Below are 18,583 nucleotides of genomic sequence, written 5' to 3'. Positions count from 1 at the left end.
AGGCTCTACATGGAACCCAAAATGGTTTTAACTAGAACCAAAAAGGGTTCTTCTATGAGTGTATGCAAACATATTCATAGAACTACCAGTCCTGTAATTTCTTTCCTAACCGTCTACATCACATCAGGCCTTTACAGTTTTTCTCGATTGCTAAGGCGATTTTAATGACAATGATCTACATCATAACCTAATGAGCAAAACAGTATTATTCTTTGCAAAACTGTAAAGGCTTTCACACCAAATGCAAATGCTAAGCAATTTTTTGCAAAACAGTAAACACAAATCTCAACAAAACAGGCAAAATTCAGTTGAGCAAATCAGGTCAAGCGAAATTAAAACATTTGGTCACAGCTGATACAAATGACTCCAATTAATGTGAACCTCATCTACATGCGTGCAAAACTTCTTTGCACAATTGTTCAATCAGCAATCAGTCCTTATTCATGCATTAAAGAGGTCACTCACCTCTGAATTGCTGTTTGCAAGAATGGACCAAGTAAGAGGCAGAGGAGAGGTGGAAGGATACAAGGATATTTTTTTCTTCTCTCCATTGCAAGGGAAAACATCCAGGGTGATGTTGATGAAGACGTGGGCCTGATCGACAAGAACGAATGGAGATGAATGTGGTGTATACTGTATTTATGTTGCATTTAATATTTTTTTTTTGCAGTTATTTGTTAGCTTGGTTTATTTTATTTTTATTCTCTGTATATACTGTACAGCATCATTGAATTTGTAAAGGACAAAATTGAAAAAAGTAAAATAAAGTATTTGAGTCTGGATATTCATGTTCTTGAGTAACATTTTATCTGCATTGGTCATCTTTGGTCAAATTATTTTAGGAAAAAAGCATACAGCCCATGCTGTTGTATGTTTAGTTGTCTTTTATGGTGCATAGTATAATTATAGTATCAACAAATGGCACAGAAATATAAAAGAGGGGTTAACCATGTTAGGGTATATTGATAGTTGTAGTTAGTATTTATTGGGCCATTATGTAACGAGTGAGTGAACTTTTCATTAGATAAGTAATACGTTTTGATGTTGAGGTTGTTGATTTTATTTCAAGTATTTCATGTTTTGAGTCATAATCAGTAGCGACCCGTCATTCGGGAGCCCCATAATTTTTGCCCCCCAAAAATATATAGGATATACCAATTTTTTTTAATTTTTAAAAAAAATGTATTTATTTGTTTATTTTTTGGTGGGGGGGCTTGCCTGTTTTGCGTATTAGTTTTGTATTAATACGTGTCACATCAGTTTGCAAACAGTGTAAAAAATCTATATAATTGAGTTAATAAAGCCACGTACAAATAGGCATCTCCAAAATGCATGTGTTTCAGCCTAGCTCGGTGCTTTCTTTGGTGGTGGGGCAGGCCAGCAGAAAATGGGACCATGATTGGCTCAGAATTGCACCGTGATTGGCTCAGTGTTCTGTCACTAATGGGGACACTGCATCACCTGCCTTTAGTAAGGGTAGACATCAAGAATGTGAGCCATTTGGGTCCTGCCATAGACATAAGATTAGAAGTGCCCTTCCAAGAAGGCTCAAGGTCATTGGTCACAGATAAAATGACGTCAAATCAAGTTATATCTACTGTAGCTTGGATTGGACTGATCATGTCAACATCGTACTTTCAAAATCTTAGCTAGCAGTCATCATCATAAATCAAGTAGACAATCTACTGGCAAATCCTTTTTATTCCTTGTCATATGAAGAGAAATAATGAAGATACATTTTAGATAAAACGTATCGGTGCTCATCGGCCGTTGGACATAAAGATTACACAACAAGTTGGAAATCGCAAATTCAACAATGTGCTATGCCCTGATCTGGTTCACCTGTTTTTGTGATTGTCTCCACCCACCTCAAGGTGTCACCCATTTTCCCCATTAGTCCCTGGGTATTTATTCCGACGTTCCCTGTTAGTCTGTTGCCAGTTTGTCTTGTCAACCAGCGTGGGTTTTTTTTGCTCCTGCTTTTTTCTTATCGCTCTTTTGCTAGTCCTCCCGGTTTTGACACTTGCCTGCTTTGACCCTGAGCCTGCCTGCCTGCCTTGACCCTGAGCCTGCCTGCCTGCCTGCATTGACCCTGAGCCAGCCTGCCTGCCTTAACCCTGAGCCAGCCTGCCTGCCTGCCTGCCTTGACCCTGAGCCAGCCTGCCTGCCTGCCTTGACCCTGAGCCAGCCTGCCTGCCTGCCTGCCTTGACCCTGAGCCAGCCTGCCTGCCTGCCTGCCTTGACCCTGAGCCTGCCTGCCTTGACCCTGAGCCTGCCTGCCTTGACCCTGAGCCTGCCTGCCTTGACCCTGAGCCTGCCTGCCTTGACCCTGAGCCTGCCTGCCTTGACCCTGAGCCTGCCTGCCTTGACCCTGAGCCTGCCTGCCTTGACCCTGAGCCTGCCTTGACCCTGAGCCTGCCTTGACCCTGAGCCTGCCTTGACCCTGAGCCTGCCTTGACCCTGACCCTGCCTGCCTGCCTGCCTTGACCCTGAGCCTGCCTGCCTGCCTGCCTTGACCCTGAGCCTGCCTGCCTTGACCCTGAGCCTGCCTGCCTTGACCCTGAGCCTGCCTGCCTTGACCCTGAGCCTGCCTGCCTTGACCCTGAGCCTGCCTGCCTTGACCCTGAGCCTGCCTGCCTTGACCCTGCCTGCCTGCCTGCCTTGACCCTGAGCCTGCCTGCCTGCCTTGACCCTGAGCCTGCCTGCCCTGCCTTGACCTGAGCCTGCCTGCCTGCCTGCCTTGACCCTGAGCCTGCCTGCCTTGACCCTGAGCCTGCCTGCCTGCCTTGACCCTGAGCCTGCCTGCCTGCCTTGACCCTGAGCCTGCCTGCCTGCCTTGACCCTGAGCCTGCCTGCCTGCCTTGACCCTGAGCCTGCCTGCCCTGCCTTGACCCTGAGCCTGCCTGCCCGCCTTGACCCTGAGCCTGCCTGCCCGCCTTGACCCTGAGCCTGCCTGCCCGCCTTGACCCTGAGCCTGCCTGCCCGCCTTGACCCTGAGCCTGCCTGCCCGCCTTGACCCTGAGCCTGCCTGCCCGCCTTGACCCTGAGCCTGCCTGCCCGCCTTGACCCTGAGCCTGCCTGCCCGCCTTGACCCTGAGCCTGCCTGCCCGCCTTGACCCTGAGCCTGCCTGCCTGCCTGCCTGCCTGCCTGCCTGCCTTGACTCTGATCTTGTTATGATATTTTGCCTGTCCATAACCATTCTCTGGTCTCCCCCTTGGATTATAGTAAATATCAGACTCGAACCATCTGCCTCCCGTGTATGCATCGGTCTCGCCCTGTGCCCTTTATACAATGAGTCGTTTGGAAGGAATCAGTGGTGCAGTGCAAAGCAACCGGTAACATTAGCCTGCTATTCAATGGAATGGCTGTTTATTTTTTTTTTCCTGAGTTCCCACCATAAATCCAGAGAATGCCAGACTTTGATGACAAAACCACCGGGCCACATTCATGTTTCAGTGAGCACAAGCCAAGTTGAGTCCAAAAATGTCTTGTATGCTGCTGCATAAATTATGTAATATGCAAGGGAGATGGCTACAGTATACATAAAGTAGTAGTAAGATGTTAGTAGCCCATGTGCTTCACCCTAATAATTTAGTCTATTTTCACTTCTTAATTTTGCTTAAAGTTACTGTCCTGACCCAGTGGTGCTGCACATGTAGCCTGTTTTTGAGATGTCAATCTAATATTGTAAGATGTTTCATTGTCTTTATATGCCCCTTTATTTATCCTACAGTTCTTACTTGGTGTACAGGGAAAATGCTGTAAGAGCAGCCCATGTTAGGAATTGTTGCTGAACAGTTATATTGACTACGTCAGTCGTCGCTCGCTCTTTGTCTATCGAAATTATGGAATGCCTCTTATCCATTATCGTTCCCTTATGCTGTAGTTTGTACATCTTAATTGTCAGTAGAAACCACATTTGTTTAAGGAAGTTGGCCATATCAGCTATGTTTTTTTAAAAGGCAGTAAACGAGGCTGAATTGTTTCGCTGATAGCCAGGTGTAGCAATGGTAAGGATTCAATCCATGGTGCTGAAAAGAGAGCTCTGCTGTTGGGACAGCTTTAAGTAGGCCCTAATAGTTTGTGGGCACCGCTTGTTGCCATTAATGTGTTGTGTACAGTAGTGTCTTTGCTGGCATGCATCAAATTTGTTGCCCCACCAAGATTTACATGCTAATACTGCCGCTGGTCTTAATGCATTATTGCAAATTACATTTTGGCCAGCGTTGTCACATCTACTCCTGCGCCGGCATCGCCGGAATACTAACCACAGGTCCTGGCAACTCATTACGCACACCTGCGCCTCATTAGGCACACCTGGACTTCATCACCTCCCTGATTACTTCCCCTGTATATAGCCCTCCATTCATCACTCACCAAGCAATATTGTTCATATTTCCATATTTTGAAGCTTCTCTTGTTTTTGTATTGTTCCATGTGCAGTTGGTGAGTTTAACAAAGGACTTGCTTCTAGACTCCCTGTGTCTACGTTACAAACGTGTTTCAGCTTGGGGCTGCATGTTAATTTTAAGAAAATTGACTTCTGTTTGGACATTCTCAAGCAATTGAGAAACTGTCATTTGCTACAGAATGTTAGAACTATGATATTTAAGTCAATGCTTTGATGTTGGGTCTCTTTCTCTCCACAGTGCTCTGCTCGCCTCAGCATTCAGACCAGCCAGAGACTTGGCAGGTGAAAGGCATCGTGGGAACTTTTCTCTCTTTTCCAGAGAGGGTGTTGAAATCTGGCAATTTACTTTATGGAGACCTTGGCAATATTGCACAGGTGTACCCTGGTAAACAAAGTAATACAAACCTTGAGAAGAGGTTTAAAAACCGCCTTCACTGGAACAATGTTACTGGAGTCTTCACTTTGTCAGACCTACAAATAGATGATTCTGGGGTTTACACTGTGGAGAATGCAGATGCTGAAGAGAAGATGACACATGCATTTCAGCTGACTGTGTACTGTAAGTGTGTGCTGTAAATTACAAAATCATTAAAGCTGCATTCAGCAGTAGAAACAATACTAAAGCAATCTCTTTATTGGTTTGGTTAAAAAGCTGAGGGGCTGGAGAAATGTAACCACTCCCATATTCATAGAGCTATGGATGCACGGCCTGATCAGCCATATAACAAGTATAGTTTTAACCATGTTATGAGGCCATATAGATTTTGTTTGCAATTTCTTTGTTTACAAACACTGGCCTAAATCAAGCTGATGTGGCATTAAGTTAAATTCATCAAGACTCAATGATTCCATATCATTAATTTATAAGTCCAAAACATGATAACTGCTCTTTGCCACTAAAGAAATTCCATTTAACTAATTCATATTTCATTTTGTCTTCCAGATGTTCTGTCCAAACCTCAGGTGACGGTCCATGATAACATCTCCTGTAGCGTGGTGTGTTCTGTGGAGAACGGGAGAGAAGTGACCCTGTCCTGGTACAGAGGAGGGGAGATACTCAACCAGATCAGCAGCCCTGACCACATCACCCTCTCTCTACCTCTGAAGGTGGATGAACAGAACAGAGACTCTTACAGATGTGAGGCTGCCAACCCAGTCAGCAAGGAGACAGCTGTTGTTCCAAATTCCTGTATAGAGAGTGATCCCTCCAAGGTGACAGGTAAAAACATGTACAGTAGCAATGTTACATTGCAGATATGCAGACAATACCAACTTCTATATGAAACAATAAGTATGGTGGAGCTCATTTTATGAAACACTGTTTTAATTAAAATACTGTTTTCTTTCTTTTTACATTAGATGGTGATGCTACGACTCAAGGTTCTCTTATTGCTGTAATCTGTGTTCTGGTTGCTTCAGGACTTGTTGGACTTGCAATCTGTCTTAAGAAGAGGAGAAACGGACAGCAACATGAAGGTATTTAGCTTTTAGTGGGGTGAAGTCATTCTCCTTGTCAAAGTCCAAACATGTTGTGCACAACCTTTTTTTAATTATCAAGGATAGTGTTTTGGAAATGTTTGCCTGAACAACGGATGCAGGTCAAATGAAGTGGCGTATCTTCCACACTTCCTCTGCTTGGTCAGACAGTTGCATTATCTCACACCACTTCTCTAAATGTTGAAAAAGCAGAAGGTGCACACACACAAGCACACTCTGACAATCATTACTTTATAGCTTCTCTGGTGCCAAAACCACCGCTAGTACAGACACGGGTACCTATAGTAACATGAGTCCTTAGTGTTTTCAGAACCTGTCTTGCGGATGAGCATTTGTGCATATCTGTCAGTTACTCCCACCCACACTGTATATTTAATTTACTTTATTGGCCTTTATAGATTCACCTGAAAGAAAGCAAGATGACATTCTGTATGCAGAGATTACTCACATTAAACCAGCTGATAACCAGGTTAGTAAAATTGCTACAGGCTGATAATCATAGATGTAATACAGCAGCTTTTGCAGCAGTCATGGCTACAACTGTAGGCTTTAGCTCTGTGCCAGTGGGTTAATGTGGTCTTGAGTTGCACAGACCACCAGAGTTTGATACCAGGCCTGATGTCATTGCAACCAGTTTTGCCCATATGAAATGTTTGGGTTGCACAATGAGAAGCCACACTTCATATTGTACATACAGTACCAGTCAGAAGTTTGGACACCTACCCATTCAACCGGCCTCACAACTGCAGACCACGGGGGGGGGGGGGGCTTTTTCTGTCTGTAAAAACGCCCTTTTGTGGGGAAAAATTCATTTTTGATTGTCTGGGCCTGGCTCCCGCGTGAGTGGACCTATGCCCTCCCAGGCCCACCAATTGCTGCGCCCTTGCCCAGTCATGTGAAATCATAGATTAGAGCGTAATGAAGTTATTTCAATTGACTGACGTCCTTTAATGAACTGTAATTCAGTAAAATCTTTGAAGTTGTTGCACTTATATTTTTGTTCAGTATAGTAATGCCTTTGATCTTCCCATGTCTTTTACAGTATTTGCCAAGTCAGTGGACTTTTAAGCTTGGCTTCATGGTTCCTCCCACTAGATTTAGGAATGGTTCTAGATGTGTTGAGTTACCTAGTCCAGAACCATGAGAATAGACGAGAGCATCAGACTTGTATTGTTTCCTTCTTCTGGTACAAAGTATCTAATAACGTAACACAATCATTTTTACTTTTTTGTTGATGCTTTCCTACACCCCCCCCTTCATCCTTTCCTCCCTACCTCCCTCCCTCTCCCTGTCTAGGAGGTGCGAACTGGTATACAAGAACTGGAGTCACTTAGAGACAACCCTAACCTGACATCAGTTTATGATACACTCCAATTACATCGCATGGCTGACAGCGAGGATGTTGACACTAAATCAAATGGAACCTCTTAATATAATTCACTAGTGTGTTTGCTATGCTATTACTGGGCCCAAGCTTCTTTTCAGTATTGTCTGTTCTGTTGTTTAAAATGTAGGTTCCTCCCCTGTATCTTTTTATAGCTGGTCATTGTTTAGCTTGCCAGTGGATAGCAGCTGTGTATATAAAAAGCAGCTGTTTAGTGAGATAAAGGCTGTTTGGCTACGTTGGAAACAAAGTCCACACGATTATATTTTCACCATGTAGATTCTGTTGAAACATTTCTGAGTGGTAGATCTTGATTTGCCATTTGACTCAGAAAAAGATCTTTGACATTTTACTCTTACTGCTTTTCACAAAATGCAGACATGATTAAGTGTAGTTCAGATCTTGCTTTGACCATAGTGTTCATGCAGGTTGAATGTACGAAATCAACAGTTTAGTTTATTATGATGGACCATTTATTGCTTGTCCTCATCTACACAGTATGTAGGTCGTCTTTTTAAGAATACAATCACTTGGACCTCCCGAGTGGGGCAGTGGTCTAAGGCTAGCTTTGCCACTAAAGATCCTGGTTCGAGTCCAGTCTCTGTCGCGACCCATGGGGAGGTGCCCAGTGTTAGGGGAGAGTTAATCACTCCCTCCTGCACGCTACTGCAGACACTCCTTCTATTAGAGCATTTTGTGCTCCACCTACGTTAGCCAACATGCGTATATAACTGAAAAAATATAAAATCTACTGATACCATAGTGAGTTGTTGCACTGGAGGCTTTCATTTGTATAGTAGTTACTGAGACTGAATATTAAGATGATATAATTCACTATTCTAAAATAAGCTTATGACTTATTCAAACTGATAAAGATTTATTTACTGAGCTTTTATAACTGACCTTCAATATATTAAGGCAGACTTAACTATACATTTCATTTAAAGTTATACAATCTTTGATATTTCCTAATATTAAATGGTCGTCAATCCCCCATATTTTTATTTTACCTTTATTTAACTAGGCAAGTCAGTAAAGAACAAATTCTTATTTTCGGCCTAGGAACAGTGCCTTGTTCAGGGGCAGAACGACAGATTTTTATCTTGCAAAGTAACCTTCCGGTTACTAGTCCAATGCTCTAACCAGTAGGCTACCTGCCGCCCAGTTACAGTTGAAGTCGTAAGTTTACATACAGTACATCTTAGCCAAATACATTTAAACTCAGTTTTTCACAATTCCTGACATTTAATCCCTGTTTTGGGTCCGGTAGGATCACCACTTTATTTGAAAACTTCATAAGGATAGTCGACAACATCCGGTGAAATTGGAGTGATCGCAATTCAAATAAATAATGGTAATATTAAACATTCATGAACATACAAGTATCTTATATCATTTAAATACTTTTTTTTTTTTTTTTTCTCTTTGGATTTTCCCCTGCCATATCAATTGTGTTATAGTCTCAGACATTATTTTAACTTTTTTAGAAACTTAAATGTTATCTACCCAATGCTACCAAAAATATGCATATCCTGGCTTCTGGCCTGAGTAACAGGCAGTTTACTTTGGGCACGTCAGTCAGGCGGAAATTCTGAAAAAAGGACCCTAGCCCTAACAATGTGAAATGTCAGAATAATAGTAGAGTGATTTATTTCAGCTTTTTTTTTCATCACATTCCCAGTGGGTCAGAAGTTTACATACACTCAATTAGTATTTGGTAGCGTTGCCTTTAAATTGTTGGGTCAAACGTTTCGGATAGCCTTCCACAAGCTTCCCACAATAAATTGGGTGAATTTTGGCTCAATCCTCCTGACAGAGCTAGTGTAACTGAATCAGGTTTGTAGGCCTCCTTGCTCGCACATGCTTTTTTTAGTTCTGCCCACAAATTTTCTATAGGATGAGGTCAGGGCTATGTGATGGCCACTCCAATACCTCGACTTTGTTGTCCTTAAGCCATTTTCCACAACTTTGGAATTATGCTTGGGGCCGTTGAGCATTTGGAAGACCCATTTGCGACCAAGCTTTAACTTCCTGACTGTCTTGATGTTGCTTCAACATATCCACATAATTTCCCTTCCTCATGATGCCATCTATTTTGAAGTGCACCAGGCCCTCCTGCAGCAAAGCACCCCCACAACATGATGCTGCCACCCCCGTGCTTCACGGTTGGGATGATTTTCTTCGGCTTGCAAGCTCCCCTTTTTCTTTCAAACATAATGATGGTCATTATGGCCGAACAGTTCTAATTTTGTTTCATCAGACCAGAGGACATTTCTCCAAAAAGTACGATCTTTGTCCCCATGTGCAGTTGCAAACCGTAGTCTGGCTTTTTATGGCGGTTTTGGAGCAGTGGGTTCTTCCTTGCTGAGCGGCCTTTCAGGTTATGTCGATATAGGACTCGTTTTACTGTGGATATAGATACTTTTGTACCTGTTTCCTCCAGCATCTTCACAAGGTCCTTTTGTTCTGGATTGAATTTGCACTTTTCACACAAGTACGTTCATCTCTAGGAGACAGAACGCGTCTCCTTCCTGAGAGGTATGATGGCTGCGTGGTCCCATGGTGTTTATACTTGCGTACTATTGTTTAAGATGAGCGTGGTACCTTCAGGCATTTGGAAATTGCTCCCAAGCATGAACCAGACTTGTGGAGGTCTACAATTTTCTTTCTGAGGACTTGGCTGATTTCTTTAGATTTTCCCATGATGTCAAGCAAAGAGGCACTGAGTTTGAAGGTAGGCCTTGAAATACATCCACAGGTACACCTCCAATTGACTCAAATGATGTCAATTACCTTATTAGAAGCTTCTAAAGCCATGACATCATTTTCTGGAATTTTCCAAGCTGTTTAAAGGCACAGTCAACTTAGTGTATGTAAACTTCTGACCTACTGGAATTGTGATACAGTGAATTATAAGTGAAATAATCTGTCTTTAAACAATTGTTGGAAAAATTACTTGTCATGCACAAAGTAGATGTTCTAACCGACTTGCCAAAACTATAGTTTGTTAACAAGAAATTTGTGGAGTGGTTGAAAAACTAGTTTTAATGACTCCAACCTAAGTGTATATTTTATTTCCCCTTTATTTAACCAGGTAGGCAAGTTGAGAACAAGTTCTCATTTACAATTGCGACCTGGCCAAGATAAAGCAAAGCAGTTCGACACATACAACAGAGTTACACATGGAGTAAAACAAAACATACAGTAGAAAAATAAGTCTATATTCAACGTGAGCAAATGAGGTGAGATAAGGGAGTGTCATAACCTTGGCCTGTGGGTAAGGTTTATGACCCCCCCCCCCCCCCCCCATAAATACCGTTCTCCCTCTCTCTCTGACCCTACTGAAGGACTTTTGAATAGCCTTTGTTAAATATAGAGGTTCTGGGAACATCAAACAAGTGGGGGGAAAGGAACCATATTTCGGTAATAGAACCAGTTGGAAATATACCAGATATTTAATGAGTGGTTGTCATCTGAGACATTATGACTGATGACAAACTGTACCTGGGGAAAGTCTACACATTCAAGTTTCGCATGGAATTGATGTGCAATTTAAATGTTTGATATTGAAACTGTTTGTTAGGAGATTAAATGTAATTTTAGCTTCCAAATGAGAGAATTGGGTTTTCATAAGGAAAGAGCCCTGATCAATCAGTGGCCCGCCCCTGTGAAGAGACAGGGGTTATAAACGATGAAACGCACCCTTCTCCCCTCGCCACTATATAAGCCAGTGACAAAATGTAACCAGCCTGTTCCGGGTACGTAAGGTCTGCAGCCTCTGCGTTAAAAGGACACACATGTCAAGTACAGACCTAAGCCAACCTCAGCGTGAGCTTTGGTTGCGAATGGTATGAACTTTGAACCCTTATTCACTACAGAAGTGATACTTCCTAGCCGTTGAGTTAGCAGCGGCCGCTGTACATGCCCGTCCTTTCCTAGCCCACGACGTATCCAGTCTAACACACAATGAAGATACTACAACAAACCATTTTACCACCAGTGACATTCTTCCGAGGACAGGAAGATCTCTGTTGGCCAACACGGCCAGCATCTACGACCAACTACCGAAGCGCGGCTCAGAGTAAATATTTATTGCATTTTTCTTTTCCAAATGGGCGGTAATTTCGAATGCATACGATACTGTATTTACGATGGCATAGCTGCTTTCTGTGTTCCTCAGTCTTCCCGCTCTTTCATTCAAGCCCAACCCCCTTTCTTTGTGTAACAAGCCGCCATGCCGGTTTAGCCCACTAGGGCACATTCTCCTATCATTTCCTTGTAACCATAGCTTTTTGTTATGCATTTCTGTGAATTACTTAGATTAGTAAATAAATGATTAAGACAATTGATGTATGATGACTCATAGTGAAGACTGGGTTCGTGCAGATAACCAACAATTTACGACGTTTGGAATGAGACTGGCGAGGTAAATAACACATTAATGAGGAGACAAATCGATCAGATATTATAATATCTGAAAGATAATTTTCCTAATATAAAACTTTAATCTGAATATTTTCCTTGGTGCCCCGACCTCCTCGGTAATTACAGTTACACGATTAATCAGTTTAGTTGCGTAATAATAATTAGAGTTATTGGATAAACATGTCTTCCATTTTAATGATGCCAAAGACACGACAGGAGGTAAAGGTTAAAAAAAGGCCATGGTGTCAAAGTAAATACAATATAGCAAGGAGAACACTGGAATGGTAGATTTGTAATTGAAGAAAGTGCAAAGTAGAAATAATGGGGTGCAAAGGAGCTAAATAAATACAGTAGGGGAAGAGGTAGTTGTATGGACTATGTACAGGTGCAGTGATCTGTGATCTGCTCTGACAGCTGGTGCTTAAAGCTAGTGAGGGAGATGAGTGTTTCAGATTTTTTTTGTAGTTCGTTTCAGTCATTGGCAGCAGAGAACTGGAAGGAGAGAAGTAATGTAAACTTCTGACTTCAACTGTATACTTAAAATATTCTTACCTTACCACAACCCACAATATGATTTACGTTTACTCCATTGTTTATTTTTGTTGTCATTTGAGTTTTTGTCAACACAATGTATTGCTACAATATACCTGTGAAAACTGTCAGTCTTTGCAGCCATAGTTGCATTCAAGAGTTTGAGATTGGCATCATTTCTCCAGAGACAAACTCCAGATTCTGGTTTTAATGTTTGACCTAGTTAATTTGTGTATGTATTGATATGTAGGCTTAGTGTGCCTTTTTATTGATGTAGTTCTGTCCTTGAGCTGTTGTCTATTAATGTTCTGTATTATGTCATGTTTTGTGTGGACCCCAGGAAGAGTAGCTGCTAGTTTTGCAACAGCTAATGGGTTTCCTAATAAAATACCAAATGTAGCCTACTTCTGGGGTCTAGGAGAGACCACTGTAATTGTTTGGTGGTTTTGAAGTGTGTTTCTTGATTTATTGAGTTTAAGCGTATTTGGGACGTTTGACCTGTTACTTTTAATGCCAGGCAGCTGTACATTTATCATTTGAAAAGAATGACATATCCTATTACATTTCATGGAAACAATGTTTTTCTTTTAATGTATTTTCCTCATTTTATATTTCAGCAGAATGTACTGTACATACTACATTATTTTGTACTCTGACACAGTGTACTGTATATTGTATATCTTAAAACATGTCAGCAAAATGTTCTCAAACCTTTCTATGCTTTTACATTTGGACTTTGGCCATGCATTATTGAGCCAATTTATATTTTATATAAAAACACGTCTTGTAAATTATGCCATGCCAAATATAATTTCAATCACATTTGGTAAGAATGAGTGCCTCGTTATGTGATGTATTTTTCCACAAAGTTCAGATTGTGCAATGTCATAAGTAGCATTACTGTATAAAACACAGATTAGCCATACTCTGTCTAGCAGCATGGATAAGGTAGTGAGTACCTTTTACATTTTAACTGTTCTTTAGCATTATGGTCAGTGTGAAGAACTACCTTTGGCTCCCCCTAAAACAGATGTTTCTGCAGCACACACTGATAACCCCTCCTTCTGGTGCAGAGGTGTCTGGGTGTTGAACTTTTTCACCAGAAACGAGCCTATATGTATAACTAAGTGTATAAAATATGTAGTGAACAAAGTGAAAACCAAATTAAATAGAGCCTATACGTTGTGAAGAATGTATTAATACTAAGGAACTCGGAACAGACAAGATAACGATTTGGGAGCCGTCATATAGGCCTAATATAGGAGAGTTGGCAGAACGGTTGTCCTGTACTAAAATGTAAACATTTAATCTTAAAATTGATTAATTGAATGAAGATACTGTGCAAATAATTTTCTTACATGGTCTGACATATCACCATATTTTCACATCTCTTATCAAGGTTGATAATGCTTTGTTTAGCATTGTGCAATATTGCCCTTCATAAATTACACTGCTCACTTCCAACACCTGCTCTGGAAAAAAGTTTCCCACAGTTTCTTTCACCTGCTGAGTTTCAGACTGGGCTGAATGGTGGGCTTCACAGAGTAGATAGCTTAGATATCTCAGTATCAACACACTTGTCACAAATTACAGTATATATTAAATACTTAAGCTAGAATATTTGGAGTTTTTTTTCCAGTTAACCTCTCTTGGGTATGTGGGACGTGACCGTCCCACCGGCGGGACACTATTCAACAGCCAGTGAAAGAGCAGGGTGCCAAATTCAAAATGACAAATCTCATAATTCAAATTTCTCAAATACAGAACTATTATATCCCATTTTAAAGATAAGATTCTTGTTAATCCAACCACATTGTCCGATTTCAAAAAGGCTTTACAGAGAAAGCATAGCATTAGATTATGTTAGCACATCACCTTGACAAGAAAAACCACACAGCCATTTTCCAAGCATGGAGAGGCGTCACAAAAAACAGAAATACAGCTAAAATTAAGCACTAACCTTTGATCTTCATCAGACGGCACTCATAGGACTTCATGTTACACAATACATGTATGTTTTGCTCGATAAAGTTCATATAAAAAAAAAACATTTTACATTGGCCCGTAATGTTCAGAAGTGTTTTTCCTTCAAAAATTTCCGGTGAATGAGCACATCAATTTATAGAAATACTCATCATAAATGTTGATAAAATATTAAACTGTTATTCAAAGAATTATAGATAAACATCTTAATGCAACCGCTGTGACAGATTTTAAAAAAGCTTCACGGGGAAAGCACATTTTGCAATAATCTGAGTACGGCGCTCAGAAAACAACAGCAGGCAATACAGATAACCGCCATTTTGGAGTCATCTAAAATCATAAATAGCATTATAAATATTATTCACTTACCTTTGATCTTCATCAGAATGCACTCCCAGGAATCCTAGGTCAAAATTAATGTTGTTTTGCTCGATAAAGTCCATAATTTATGTCCAAATACCTCCTTGTTGTTAGTGCATTCAGTCAGCGACTCCAAATATAGGAAGCGTGCCGAAAATTTCACGACGAAAAGTAAAAAAAAATTATATTTACGTTTGTAGAAACATGTCAAACGATGTATAGCATCAATCTTTAGGGCCTTTTTAACATACAACTTCAATGATATTCCAACCGGACGATTCCAATGTCTTGAAAAATGTAATGGAACACAGCTACCTCTCACGTGAATTCTCACGTGAATGCACGCCAATGAACTCATGTCCTTTCCTGAGTCAACAACTTCCAACTTCCTTTGTTCGCTCTCTGTTCACCATAGAAGCCTCAAACAACTTTCTAAAGACTGTTGACATATAGTGGAAGCGCAAAATGACACTAAGTGATGCAGCATGAGCAAAAAAAGACTGCTGTTTTTGGGGGTCTTAACGTCTCTAGGGTAGGGGGCAGTATTTTGACATCCGGATGAAAGGCGTGCCCAAATTAAACTGCCTGCTACTCAGACTCAGAAGGTAGGATATGCATATCATTAGTAGATTTGGATAGAAAACACTCCGAAGTTTCTAAAACTGTTTGAATGATGTCTGTGAGTATAACAGAACTCATACGGCAGGCAAAACCCGGGGAGAAAAATCCAACCAGGAAGTGGGAAATCTGAGGCTTGTAGTTTTTTCAAGTGATTGCCTTTACAGTATACAGTGACTTAGGGTTCATTTTGCACTTCCTAAGGCTTCCACTAAATGTCAACAGTCTTTAGAAAGTTGTTTGAGGCTTCTATACTGCAGCATTTTCACCCATCTCACTTGTCTGCTCATTATCTATTTAATAAAGCACATGACCTGTTCCTCAACCACTCATCTTTCACTCTACCATCTGGCCTCTACATGACAGATACACACTGACCACGTAATCACAGGAAACCACCAACATTTTCTGTTTAGAGTGGAGCAGTCTAATTAACCTTTAACATGCAATGTAAATAATCAAAATCAAATGTTATTGGTCACATACACATGGTTAGCAGATGTTAATGCAAGTGTAGATTCCCACTTTGGATGAAATGCATGAATGAAAAGCTGATCGGTATTACATTTTAATATATTGGTTGGGCACATCCTGTATAAATAATTACATCATGACAGAAGGAATTGCCCTCAAATTTAATTGAAATGGGAAACACAAGCAAGTCTGTACTGTTCCTGTTATAGTGTGAGAAAAAGGAAGTAATGGGAAAGAAGGAAAGTAATCTTTCAGGGGAAAAGACCTTTTGACTAACGAGAGATGAATCAGTTAACAGCCACAGACTGTAAATGTGGAGTTTATAATCATTGTTCCACATGTATTGTGAATCAAAACAACCAATCAAGTGTTGGAATAATCTGTAGTTATTGTGCCAGACTGGACTCAATGGACAGACGTTTGGTATTTTACGTAAATCTTTTCACCTCCAATAAGTAGTATTGATTTTAAAGACAGAAGGTTACTTAAGAAAAAATTATAGGAGTAAGGTTGGTCAGGGAGGATGGGTAGGGCATATATCGCGAACGTCTAGCAATCCAAAGGTTGTGTGTTCAAGTTGCATCAGGGTCAACTGTAGCGTTTTACCTTTCCCTTCCCCTAATCATTATTCTAACCTTATCCCAATTCACGTAACTTTTTACGTAAATTATCCTAACCTTTGTCGTTACTTGATTGATGAAGAAAACATGTAATTTAATCTTCAAACAATAACCCATAATGACTAAGTGGAAACACTTTTTTTGAAATTTTGAAAATGTATAATATATTTTTTTACTGTTAATACCTTTTTTCCATAAATATTCTGACCTTTTGCTATGAGACTCAAAATTGAGTTTAGATGCATCCTGTTTTCATTGATCATCCTTCAGAGGTTTCTACAACTTGGAGTCCACTTGTGGTAAATTAAATTGATTGGACATGATTTGGAAAAGCACACCTATCTATATAAGGTCTCACAGTTGACAGTGCATGTCATAGCAAAAACCAAGCCATGAGGTCGAAGGAATTGTCCGTAGAACTCTGAGACAGGATTATGTTGAAGCACAGATCTGGGGAAGGGTACCAAAACATTTCTGCAACATTGAAGGTCCCCAAGAACACAGTGTCCTCCATAATTCTTAAATGGAAGAAGTTTGGAACCACCAAGATTCTTCCTAGAGCTGGCTGCACAGCCAAACTGAGCAATTGGAGGAGAAGGGCCTTGGTCAGGGAGGTGACAGAGCTCCAGAGTTCCTCTGTGGAGATGGGAGAACCTTGCAGAAGGGCAATCATCTATGCAGCACTCCACCAATCAGGCCTTTACGGTAGAGTGGCCAGACTCCTCAGTAAAAGGCACATGACAGCCCGCTTGGAGTTTGCCAAAAGGCTCCTAAAGGACTCTCAGACCATGAGAAACAAGATTGAACTCTTTGGCCTGAATGTCAAGCGTCCCGTCTGGAGGAAACCTGGCACCATCCCTACCGTGAAGCGTTGTTGTGGCAGCATCCTGATGTGGGGATGATGTTCAGTGGCAGGGACTGGAACAATAGTCAAGATTGAGGGAAAGGTGAACGGAACAAAGTACAGAAAGATCCTTGATGAAAACCTGCTCCAGAGCGCTCAGGACCTCAGACTGGGGTGAAGGTTCACCTTCCAACAGGACAACAAGCACACAGCCAAGACAACGCAGGAGTGTTTTCGGTACAAGTCTCTGAATGTCCTTGAGTGGCCCAGCCAGAGCCCAGACTTGAACCCGATCGAACATCTCTGGAGAGATCTGAAAATAGCTTTGCAGTGACGCTCCCCATTCTACTTGACAGAGCTTGAGGATCTGCAGAAGAAAATGGGAGAAACTTGTAGCATCATACCCAAGAAGACTTGAGGCTGTAATCGCTCCCAAAGGTGCTTCAACAAAGTACTGAGTAAAGGGTCTGAATACTTATGTAATTGTGATATTTTTTTCAATTTTTTTTTTCAAATCTCTTACCTGTTTTGGCTTTGTCATTATGGGGTATTGTGTGTAGATTGATGAGGAAAAAACTATTTAATCAATTTTAGAATAAGGCCGTAACATAAAATGTGGAAAAAGTCAAGGGGTCTGAATACTTTCCAAATGCACCTCCAAGGTGTATGATACTTACATCATCCAATTTGTAAGAACTATGATACTGTCCTCTAATTTCTGTGTCATTGTACAAATGCTATTCCATTCATAATGTAACCTAAGATACATTACTTTATCATACTAAATGGTGGGGAACATATTTTGTATAGTAATCTCATGAATTCCCCTGAGGCCATGTTGCAGACATTACAAAACCTGTAATAGCTTCATTCTCCCATGAAAAAGCTCTATTTGCTACCATATTAACCTGTTTCTCTCTATCTCTCTCTCCAACACAAGAGCGGAATGGTTTGCAGTGAAGCAAAAACAACACATTGTTTCAATACAACAAACCAAAAACATGTAGTTAAAATAGTAGGAAACATCAATGTTGTCTGTATCTACTCAACCTCTGCCCCATCTTTCTTATACTGTATCAGCAAAAATAAATTATTTAATTATTACATGATTGCCAAAATTAACTAGTTATTAATTATGTTGTGTAGGGAATATGGAAAACCCATTCCCCAGACGTTGAATAGGATGCACGACTGACTGCAAGCCTAATTCCCCTATAAGGACTGGGACTACTCCAATAAATAAAGCATCCATATCGTAGGCCTATGTATTGTCCTTTCATTTCAATTATATTATTAGGACATACAGGATTACATTTAAGGTTTAGATGTGGCGGTAAAATAGGCTGCTGGTATGTTCAGCACAAATAGTTGCTCTAACATAATTCCCACCATGTTATTAGGCTGTTATTTTTCACAATTTATATAACATCAGTCA

The 18,583-nt window shown here is 40.9% G+C and overlaps 1 protein-coding gene across 3 annotated transcripts in view; it reads left to right on the top strand.

The window, feature by feature from the left end:
* Nucleotides 1–18,583, top strand: part of LOC115191977 (hepatocyte cell adhesion molecule-like) — a 152,059-nt gene that overhangs the window by 60,047 nt on the left and 73,429 nt on the right. For 2 of the 3 annotated variants that reach the window (XM_029750051.1, XM_029750053.1), the window contains exons 2-5: nt 4,651–4,971; nt 5,356–5,631; nt 5,772–5,888; nt 6,308–6,378. In XM_029750051.1, the coding sequence (XP_029605911.1) occupies nt 4,651–4,971; nt 5,356–5,631; nt 5,772–5,888; nt 6,308–6,378 (785 nt within the window). Of the gene's footprint in view, nt 1–4,650; nt 4,972–5,355; nt 5,632–5,771; nt 5,889–6,307; nt 6,379–7,205; nt 8,034–18,583 lie in introns of those variants that run through there. The other variant, XM_029750050.1, reaches the window with a different exon arrangement.

Source organism: Salmo trutta, chromosome 4 (genome assembly GCF_901001165.1).
Source record: "Salmo trutta chromosome 4, fSalTru1.1, whole genome shotgun sequence".
Lineage (NCBI taxonomy): Eukaryota > Metazoa > Chordata > Actinopteri > Salmoniformes > Salmonidae > Salmo > Salmo trutta.
Note: the sequence above shows the minus strand (reverse complement) of the source record. Positions and strands in the feature narration are given on the sequence as shown.